This window comes from Seriola aureovittata, chromosome 2 (assembly GCF_021018895.1).
Source record: "Seriola aureovittata isolate HTS-2021-v1 ecotype China chromosome 2, ASM2101889v1, whole genome shotgun sequence".
Classification (NCBI taxonomy): Eukaryota; Metazoa; Chordata; class Actinopteri; order Carangiformes; family Carangidae; genus Seriola; species Seriola aureovittata.
The window spans coordinates 19,411,171-19,422,361 of record NC_079365.1 but is presented as its reverse complement, the minus strand read 5'-3'; the positions used below and the strand labels follow the sequence as shown (position 1 = coordinate 19,422,361).

Here is an 11,191-nt window from a genome sequence, read left to right as displayed (position 1 = left end):
GGTTAACAGTGACCCAGAGCCACTGTTAACATTTCAACTCTGCGGCTGTCTCTACAGCAGATTCACAGCTGCCACCGTTGTGCTGGTGACATGTTGCTTTCACAGCACAGCCCATGTGTAGAAAATGTGTTCGTCTGACTGATTTTGACCTCTTAACAGGCAGAAGTTGGGCAGAGTGATGTTTGGTTGTTTGCTAAGGTCGACAAACTCCGGACTTCTGAAGACATAATTTGTCTCACCCTAACAGGTACGACAAAACAAACAGTGTGAGAGTGAGGAGAGAGATGTCATTGAAGCACAGTCTGTACATGCCCACACACACCCCCTGAGGAGACGTCTGATCAGCCCAAAATAACTGAAAACACTTCAGTGACATGGATCCAATATCTAAGAATTAAGACACTGTCAAAGTGACACTACCTTTTTTTTTCAGCGACAACACACATAGATCAGCATCACTGGAAATGCACTAGTAGCCAGAAGGCTAATTTACAACTGTTGGCAAAATGTTAAAGCCATTGAAACTATAAGAAAACACACAACATGTAAGTTTCAAACAGGAGAGAGCAGGTGGAAACATGAAGCAGCTGAACGGACTGGTAAAGCAAGCAGCATGCAAATTAGGAAAGTGCAGGGAATTAATACAAACCTGCGTTTAATGATATATGACAATCAGACAGTCAGTACAATTAATACGTGACATCATATAATCACATTACATTATAGGTGAAGCTAATAAATTCAGCATGGACCTCATTCTTTACCTTACTAGCTTTCTGGTGTTTTCAACCTCATCTCACAGTCTTCTTCAGATGTCATCCGATTACAAGGGTAAAATGATATCAATATCAATAGAGCTGCTTTTGTGTTCGGAGGATTTTACCTTGTATTTCCTAGCCGGTCAGCTTATGTGAATATTTTTATAACAACATTTTGACAGTATGTACATTGTATTTCTAATTCAGTTCCCCTCTGTACATAAAAAGTTCAGTGTTCTCAAGTATACTCCTTTTACAAGATGCTAAAAATATGAATATGATTCCTGCCAGTGTCATACTTTGTTTGAAAGTCTTAAAAAAAGATCAATCTCTGCTCTTGAAAAGATCATCTCTACCACAGACCTTTTACACATCGGCCATTATCAGGCAAAGCTCAACAAAACTGTTCATTTGTTATCTCCAGATAATGGAATCATGCGTCTGATCTCAATCTAATAGGCTAGGACACAACTATGACATATAGCACAGCTGCTCACAGCTTCCTTATTGCTCTGCACCATTTGCTCTGCAAATACTTCTTAGTGGTTTTTACACATTTAAAAAAAACTGTGAGAAATGGCCAAGGCACATAAATTGTCCAAAAGGTTGAAAAACTATAAAGACATCAAGGTGTGTTGCATTAAACTTACTCTAATAATGACTGATTAAAAAAAATAGGTGAATGTATTTTACATAACAAGAGCAATAGTCCAGGGTGACCTATTCATAAGCAAGTAAGTCTTAATGAAGTTGAATGAATGATTAGTATGTATGTTTGATTTTGTGACTTTGTGTAGCTATGAATTGGTTGTGTGAGTAATTTCAGCCATTTTTCATTTAGAACTAAGAATTACCTGAGTATAAACCAGAAGCTGTGCCAAGAACCAGCAGGTTTCAAAAACCATGGCATGAAATTCATTGTACACAGCCACTTGTAGCACCATCATTAGGCCAAAGTTTTTCTTTTCCAAAGTCTGTATTTCTTGACCCTGCATACGGACCAATAAATTGTGACACAGATGACACATGCAGCATGGAATATAAACACTCATGACACTGTCATGACTTTCCTCTCAGTTTCTAAATGGGTGTTTGTCTTATGATAAACATACGCTACAGTATTTCCTGTATGCATAATACTTGCAAAGAAAAAAATTAAAGCACTTGAGTTTTCTGACCCCATGAACTTCCGCCTGCAGTCACACACACACACACACATCATACTTCCCTTTGACCACATAGCCATTTCACAATGGGTCCAGAAAAGTCCAAGATGAAGTCAAGACCAACTCTCAGAATCACGACACTGGCAGGATCTTTAGGAGCCTCATCACATCACTGCTGTGAGATGTGCTGAACATTACCAAACATTTTGTCAGTGCTAACCTATAATGTGCAACCCAGATCTTTCCAGTGTGGGCACCGTTCCAACAGAAGAGCAGAGTTTACAGTCGGCAGATGTGTTATCAGTTCAGTTCTCTAATAGTTGACATATTAGCTTTTGGCAGATGAGGATGTTTTTACAGTTTGAGGAGCAACTTGAGACTTTCTTTGAAGCTCCAGTGCGACGTATTAGATTGTAGTTTGGGTTCAGGCTGTTAGTAATGGACACTACATAAACATGTGTTTCAATTGAAATGAAGTTATTTACAGTTTAAAAAATACAAAAGAATTCCTGGATCAGTTGCAATAAAGCTTTGAAACAAGTGTCATAAAGTGTTGTGATAAGGTCCAGCAACCCTCCGTTTATCCAAACTTTCACTTTCTCTGCTACTTTGACACATTAAATGGCCATTTCTGTTTTTGTTATTTTTGTTGTAGACTAATTCCTACCTCACAAAATATACTTTTTTTTAAAGCCAAGTCCAAAACAGATTGATGGCATACACCCAGTCATCCTTTCCTTCTATATAAACCCACACACCGGCAACAGTGAGACGCATATTGGTGTTGGTGAACATGCTACAGCCACATAGCTGGAGACGGCTGAAACCAGGTCAGCAACACAATTCATTTTTATGCTTTAAGATATATTATGCACCTTGGCTCAGCCAGCCTATGCTGGAGCCCTATATGACAACAGGGTGGGACTCTACTTTTGAGAAACAGTAATGCTGCTTGGCATGTTGTATGCTGAGTTTCATCATTCCAGCTGGTGTGTTGTGATTGGAGGAATTCATGTTGTTACCATGGTCCCTATAGTCTCCTTTACCAATAATCCAAACAGATCCCACCCTCACTTCTCTCTGATGCTGAATTACCATAAAATGGCTCAGCTGTAAATAAAAGTTTGATGTTATTCAAATGTGTGATACTGTAGACCTTAGTGTTCAGCCACCTTTAATTGCTTTTTTTTAATGAGTGATTTCCACATAACATAACATACAAGAAGTTAAGATTCCTTTGCTCACAGTGTGCGTGCAACTGTACACTGAATCCCACACACTGAATCATGGCACTGCAAATCATAATCCGGCACTCAATCAGGTGAAATCTCCCATTCCGGGAAACAGGGTAATTTTTTATGGCTGCACTTGTTCAACGGGAAATCATGTGGACTCCGAAGTCTGTCTTCAGTCCTCAGAGGGAGGGGGGAGCGGGGCACAGTGCTGGAGAAGGATCGGTGTTGGGGCGGGAGGTGGACTTGTTTCTTTATTTAAATCCCTATCCTTCACTCGTTTTCTGATTAGCACCGGGAACACAAGCTGGAATAATGGACTGTCCTGGAAATTCATGTTCAGTGCAGTGGTAAGTCTGAAAATCTCCACTTTTAAGGGCTGCCTCACAGACGCCTACCGGGAACAATAAAATGATTGTTGAACTGATAAACTTTTTCCTGGCAACTGACAAAAGCCATTTTTAATAATGGAGAAAAAAAATAAAAACATTTTTGACGATAGTGTTCATACCCTTTGAAAGCCTAAAAGTTTTCATGTGTGATCCCGCTCAACAGGTGGTTCTCTGCGCACCGACTCGTAGTATTTCGCATGACAGTCATTTATTTTGATAGATAGGCTCCATCAGCGCTCAACGGAGCAAAAGATAGCACGGTTAATCTGTGTTCTGTGCTCTTTTATAATTTAATCAGACAAGCAACGTTCATTACAGATAATCATATTGAACAATTAGTGTTGGATAAATGTCCTGTCCTTTTCTGGTGAGATAAGCAGAAAATACGCAACCGATCTTCTTTTTTTCTGTTATCCATCCCTTTTCTTTTTTACTTTGTTATTCTTTGACAATTCAGTGAGTAATGAGATTCCTAAATATTTGTGTTGCGGAGGCAGTTACTGTATAAACACAGAGGCTATAAACAGAGCGAGAAAAATATTTACAATCACCCATTTCAGCACAGATTAAAAGCCAAAAAAGATTAAAGCTAATGATAAATCATCGATGTGTCTATTAAGCTTCTTATGTGAGACTAAAGATATGAAAGACACCAGATACAACACTGCATGTACAGGTGGGTATTAGTTTACCGTTCACATTTCCTTTGATTGTACATTTTTGAAAAGGTTTTTAAAAATGCCATTATAAAAAAAAAGACTTCACTAATTAAAGCCTTATTTTTGGAATATGCTGCTGCCAGTGTCTCCAACTGATTAAATGACTTGTACCCTAAAGCTGGAAGGCTTTTGATAAATCCTCTGGATGGAGACTCAACATCCATCATGCAGCATCCACAGGGTAATGCTATAGTTCATTAACTGTTTCCAATACTTTCAGGCTCTCTGGCTCATTCATTTATTTATTTACTTACTGAATAGGTGCAGGCAAGGGGATGTAAAGGCGGGGGCTCATGAGTGCATCAAGAAATCCTTAGTCTTACAGCATTGCTCCATTTTACAAAACAAGTATGGTGGAGTGAGTCACTTTCTGAGGATGCTCTGCTAAAAACCTTTCAGCCCCCATTACCGCTGTGAGTGATTTGGTTTTTCCCACTAAGCACAAAACACTTGAGCTTGGTGGGTTTTTTTGGAGTTCCTCCTCCTGAGTGTGTGTCATCAGTGAATAAGCAGACATAGGTAGATAGACAGACAGACAGACAGACAGACAGATAGATAGATAGATAGATAGATAGATAGATAGATAGATAGATAGATAGATAGATAGATAGATAGATAGATGTTAATTCACCTATAGTAGATGCAACATGGTCTTTTTTTAATAGACTCTTGCAGCGAGGACAACCTCCTTTCTTCCAATCACACACTTTGTCTGCTGCTGTGTAGTTGATGGGATTTGCCACCTTCCACTCATGTGAGTGTTAAAGAAAGCCAGCTGGACAGTGAAAGAGAAAGAGCAAGAGAGATTTTAGCCTACTAATATTGTACATCCAAACCTAAAGTGTAAAAAGATGATAGGACATATGAAGTGTTATTTAAAGGTACGTTATTTACATAAGAAAATGTGAAAGAATTTACATGTGTGTGCCTGCTGACTGATTTCTATGTAAAGCATCATCATCCAGCAAATGTATCTCTGCTAACATTGATGAGCCTCTTGTTGAAAGCTAGACAATGATTGTTTAAGCTGGCTAGCTAGCTACTGCGCCGACAAATAAAAATGCAGACAATATATCATGCAATGAGAACAGGTTAGTTCAACAATGTCACTCGCCTATATTGTGCTAGCCAGTAAGATTATAACAGTATTACGTTTACAATAACATAAGGTCATCAAACTCTTATCTGTATCAATGAACTTTGTTTTAGCGCTGTGTCAGAGCTGCAGAGGTAAATATAGCGTATAGTCTCAAATATAGTTTATAGTCAAACTATAAGAACGTTGGACTTTTAGTTACCTCATCTTTCATCAAGATGCTGGTCAATCACGTTCAGTCTCAGGCACAGCATGTCACGTCACTGTTTTGGCCAAAGCCTAGGACGCTCTATGACAGGGATGCCAGGGTGAAATTGGTCAGGGGGCCAGATTTTTTTCAAGTGAGACCTCAGCGGGCCAAATTACACTTTCGAACTGAAAAGACCAAACACTGACTCAACATCACTGTTTGAAATTATTCATTAAGGCCTACACATCAAAAAGAAATTACATTGGCACCACAATAGCCTCACAATGAGGCTTACAATTACATAGAAGCCTAAAGCAAGTTACAGTAACCTCTGAAAACGTAACATTGTCCCATCCGAGCTAGGGCTGTCAAAATTGCTCAAAAATGACATTCGAATATTCCCTCTAAAAAACACATGTATTCAAACTATTTGAATATCTATTTGCGCATTATTCAATGACGCACATCACATCAATACCAGGACAAACTAATACAACGAGACATAACTACTGTATAGGTAGGCTAGTTTATTTAAGTTTAAACATATTTGACAACATATTACCTACATAAAAATAACATGAACTAATGGCCAAGACCGCAGAGCTCACTCTAGCTCTCATACTTGCTCGCTCGCACTCTCTCTCTCTCTCTCTCTCACCCGCCCCCTCACGCGCTCTGTGCATACTAGTTTAAATGAACAACAACAATAAACAAATGCTGAGTGCTGATCAAACGTTTTGTGCAAGCAATTTAAGCTTAGAGGCTCACTGCGCTGCTTGTCTCCCGCTCCGTGCTCAAAGTCACACCAGGCAGCTCTGCAGGATTAATAAAGTATGTAACCTATTTTATTCGTTCATAACACATTTTTACCTAACGAAATTATCTGATTTAATTCACATTTTTGGCTTTTTGTAAAAAATAAAACATTAAATTAAAAAAAAAAATGCTCTCCCATATCAACCCACGGGCCGGATGTAATGTTCAATCGGGCCGGGTCCTGCCCGCGGGCCGTAACCCTGGCATCCCTGCCCTATGAGGTGCAAGCAAAACAGGATTCTGACTGCACTTCACCTACCAGCCACCGGTGTCATTAATAACAAGGGTTTTCTGAATGTTACGCATAGTGCCTTTAAGTTTCTCTAAATAGGTGGTTCTATCTCGTCTTTTTAGTTTGTTTATCTCTCATCAGTCTGCTATCTTAGAGATCCTTTCCAAGCATGTTCTAGGACATCTGAAATTGTTTTTCCACAGAAAAAAAGCAGTAACAAAATTCTTACAACTTTAATTAAGGAAGGAAATGAAAAGAATTGTGACAAATTGTAACAGTAACCCATGTTCTTTATGTTTTCCAGGTATTAACTGTTTGGATTTACATGGCAAATGAACTAAAGATCAACACAACACTGATTATCCCTTTTCCAGTATTTAAAGGATTGCCTTTTTTCCAGTGGTCGTTATGATTTATGTGTTGGATCCAAACTGATTAAATACACCTTCCTCGCCTGATTAAAACCTACTGGTTCGTACATGTTTTGGCCTACAGTTAAAGACACATTGGTCAACAGTTTTCCACGATGTGAGTGGATCTAGAGGTGGCCATCTCATCTACCATGATGGAATCTGGTCTGTCACCTTCCACAGACCTACACCTCAACACCAGCAGCTATGTCAATAACAGCAACACCAGCTGGAGTGGGCTCCTTGATGGTGACTCACCGAGGAGCAATCACACCGTCACCCTACACGACCGCGTCCACAACGCTCTGCTGGGAGTCTTTCTGGGACTCCTTTCTCTCCTCACCATTATCATGAACCTGCTCGTTCTCTACGCCGTGAAGAGAGAGAAGAGCCTGCACACCGTTGGGAACCTCTACATTGTCAGTCTGTCGGTGGCAGATCTGATTGTAGGCGCCACAGTTATGCCTCTGAACTTGGTGTATTTATTGGAGGATGAATGGAAGCTAGGTCGTGCTGTCTGTCAGTTTTGGCTTATCATGGACTACGTGGCAAGCACAGCCTCAATTTTTAGCTTGTTTATCCTGTGTTTGGACCGGTATCGCTCCGTCAGACAACCGCTAAAGTACCTAAAGTATAGAACACGGGGAAAAGCCAGTGTGATGATTTCTGGAGCCTGGCTGCTGTCGATGATGTGGATTATTCCGATTTTAGGATGGAGGTCCTTCACACATGTCGACCTTAAACCTGAGGAGGAGAACAAGTGTGACACGGATTTCCGCTTCGTCACGTGGTTTAAGGTCATTACTGCCGTCTTCAACTTCTACGTGCCCTCAGTTTTGATGCTGTGGTTTTACACACACATCTACTTGGCTGTGAGACAACATCTGAGAGACAGAGAAAGAATCATCCATCCAACTGATTCCTTTGGGGAAAATGAGAACGGACAAAATGTTAAAACTCTTGAGAAAAATGACTCCAAATCACCCAAGAGGCAGTGTGAGGTTCTAATCAAACTCTCTAAAAAACAACGCTTGCTGGACCAGAACACTTTAGATCAGATATATTCCTTAGAAGATAATAATAAAACCAAAGCTGCTCCTTCTATCTCTCACAGAAAAATTGGTGTAAAAGGCCAGCAGGCGTCATTGCTTGCCATGACAACAAAACGATTCAGAATGGCACGAAAGGCCAATAGGTGCTCGCTGTCCCCTGAGGAGAAGCAGCCCGACGCTGAGATTCCCCTGAGTCGACCCTCAGTTCCACAGGACGTACTTTGCTCAGAGGGGAGTAATGAGAACAAACTTCCAGCATCTTTAAATGAATGTCACGTCACAGTACCAAACTCAGTCAGCGGTGTCTGTGCTATCAGTCAGGTTTCAGCCGTCCAGAGGTACACGTCTGCGCTGTTTAACAACTACGACCCCAGTCGCGCTCCCCCCTGGGCTGACGAAGGGGTTGAAGATGCCAAATTGGACCCACTCACTCTGAGACAGACGTGGCAAAAGTTTATTGACCAATCACGTCAGCGTATCCAAAGTCTGAGGATCCACAAAGAGCACAAAGCAGCCAAGCAGTTGGGCTTTATAATCGCTGCTTTCTTGTTGTGTTGGATACCGTACTTCATAGCTTTCATGGTCATGGCATTCTGCAAAGAGTGTGTGCACCATGACCTTCACATGTTCACCATATGGCTAGGTTACATCAACTCCACTCTCAACCCTTTCATATACCCGCTCTGCAATGGGAACTTTAAACGGGTCTTCAAAAACATTCTGAACATTCGATTCTGACAGATTGTGATTCGGGGGGGGGGGGATAAGCCGAAAAAAATTAGAGGTGTTTAGATGCTGCTGATATTCACTGATGAGGAGGTGACAACAGCCAAACAGCTGAATAAATGTAATGCCTCCATAGGCTTTCAAAGTGTAGATAAAACCATACTTGTATGTTGAGTGTCAGTTATTTGTGTTTGTTCTAGATCTTACTTTTGTAACCTACTGCACTTTTCAGATTAATGGCAGTAGTTGAGGATAATGTTGGAATCTAATGTTATTTATTTTGTCTGTCTTATGCTATCATGATAATGTGTGTCTAGGGCCAGAGGCCAGGGAGACACATCTGGTCCAGAATGAAGTAAAGCTATGTCCAAAAAGTGCTTTTAAAGAATCTTTTTTTTATTTATTTATTAGCACTATCAATGTAGAGAAACAGAGATTTAATGTGATACAACAGGATGTTACATGCTCGAAGCACTGCCATGCACTTTTGAGTATTTTTGTGACTTGTCACATTGTCATTAAAACAGGATTTGAGGCATCAGTCAGTCCAGGAAAAACACAAATCTTGGCTGGTGTCTACTGAGCCGAATTTGGAACTGTTCAGTTGTCCTTTTATTTAACCCTTCTTTTTTACATACAAGCTTTAAATGTTTTTAACACATTAAAGCCATCATCTTATCAAATATAATGTGTAGAAATCTTCTGGTCTGGTTTGATCTGTTTGTGCTGTATTAATATCTACATGTACAGTGTAAACGCTATGCAGTAGCTCAAGTTTGGATGTATGTCTAAATCACATTTTCAAAACATCACAGTGTGCACAGGGGGACTATTTAAATCCTGTTATCAAACCACAGAAGGATTGTTTTTCTTCTAACAAATCTGCCCTTTAGCAAATTATTGCTAAGCTTTTCACACTCATCTGTTTAATGCTGTGATATGGAACCTCTTTTCATGTCATTAGACAAGAAGCAGCAAATATAATTCCACAGTCCTGTAGAAAAGCAACCATAAATTTCAGACTCCTGTAATGCATTTGTAGTGAATTAAATTTTTGGAACAAACACACAAAGTGCACCCATCAGGCTCTGGAGACAGAGCATCACAGCACAATTACACTATGTCTCAAATAGTAAGGGTTAAGCCCAAAATCCTGTTATGAAAAACAAAGTCAAATGGTGATTTAACTGACATTTAACCATTCCCATGATACACATTTAAACAATGTGTTCAGATTTTTACAGAAAATAACCTTTTTCTCATGTCGGAGGCCTATTTCGTTTTTTTTCATTTTAATATGTGAAGTATAATGTTTGAAATAGGGTGCCATGTTTTATTATAACAAAATGTAGATCAAGAAACGCATAATGTTTCCTGTGCACAATGAACACAGACAGAGTGAGTCACTACTTAGCCAAATCAAACACATCGGAGGGGGGTGGAACTGAGCTGGGAGATGTGATGATGTGAGGCTTGTGTGTGATTGCACTGAGTACATCTCTGTCAACAAAACTGAGCCAGTGTCAGGCTGCTCTTCAGGATAAACATGTGTTTTAGACGTTCTTTTGCAATGCTTTCTCAAATCGAAGCTATTAAGTTCTGCTAGAAATGACTGCATATTTACTGCAAATTCTGTACCATTGTGACAATGCTCTCGTCGTTTCATAGTGGCCACTGAATATTTTAATGTTCATGTAAATCAAGGACATTTCTGCAAGAGCCGTTTTTCAATTAGAGATAAATTCCAGCTGCTGTCTGGCTTCATTTCATTCCAGCAAAGCTTTATTGCTGGCAACAGAGAGCAAAGGTCTCGGTGTCGCATTCTAATGATCAGTTGATGGCATTTAATGGTGTTTTAATAATGCTTTTTGTTATGACAACCAGATCATATCTGTTATAAAGTCAGTTAGTCCACCGGTCAAAATGAGGCAATACTGAACAGACAGTGTTTGGAGTCTGTAATACAACAGCCTTGCATTCATTTCCAACTTTATTAAGGTCATAATGTTCAGTTTTTGTTGACACTGTTTTAGAGATGTGTTGATTCAACTTTGCAATAATTGCCATCACATACAGTGCACTCAGCACAACATAGATGGCAGCCTCCTTGTTTTGCTCAGATGCAGAAACCTACTCCTAACTACCTGGTCTTAGTTTGTCTTTATGTCAGTTAGTTTGTGTTAATTTGGTTAAACACAACTTCATTTTGCACCATGTCAACACAATTAAAAAGAATAAGGGTACAGCACAGGACTGGACAGGTTGACACAGGACCCCACTACCAAATGGGGACATTTGATTACAGTACAGTGCAGGGCTTAGTGGAAACAAATCTGACTGTAACCAAAAACTAACTGACTCATAGAAAACCTTTAGGAGCCCTGGAGGTCTCCCAAGTAGTA

General features: G+C 39.9%; 1 protein-coding gene across 1 annotated transcript; it reads left to right on the top strand.

Moving 5' to 3' along the window:
- Positions 1 to 3,383: 3,383 nt before the first annotated feature.
- On the top strand, positions 3,384 to 9,891 carry hrh1 (histamine receptor H1). The gene is made up of 2 exons (XM_056400765.1): positions 3,384 to 3,506; positions 6,906 to 9,891. Exon 2 carries the CDS (start codon positions 7,164 to 7,166, stop codon positions 8,799 to 8,801), a length of 1,638 nt encoding a protein of 545 aa, XP_056256740.1. The 5' UTR covers positions 3,384 to 3,506; positions 6,906 to 7,163; the 3' UTR covers positions 8,802 to 9,891.
- The last annotated feature ends 1,300 nt before the right edge of the window (positions 9,892 to 11,191 follow it).

Coding starts and splice junctions, on each gene's coding strand:
- hrh1 (XM_056400765.1), top strand. CDS start 7,164: ATGATGGAATCTGGTCTGTCACCTTCCACAGACCTACACCTCAACACC.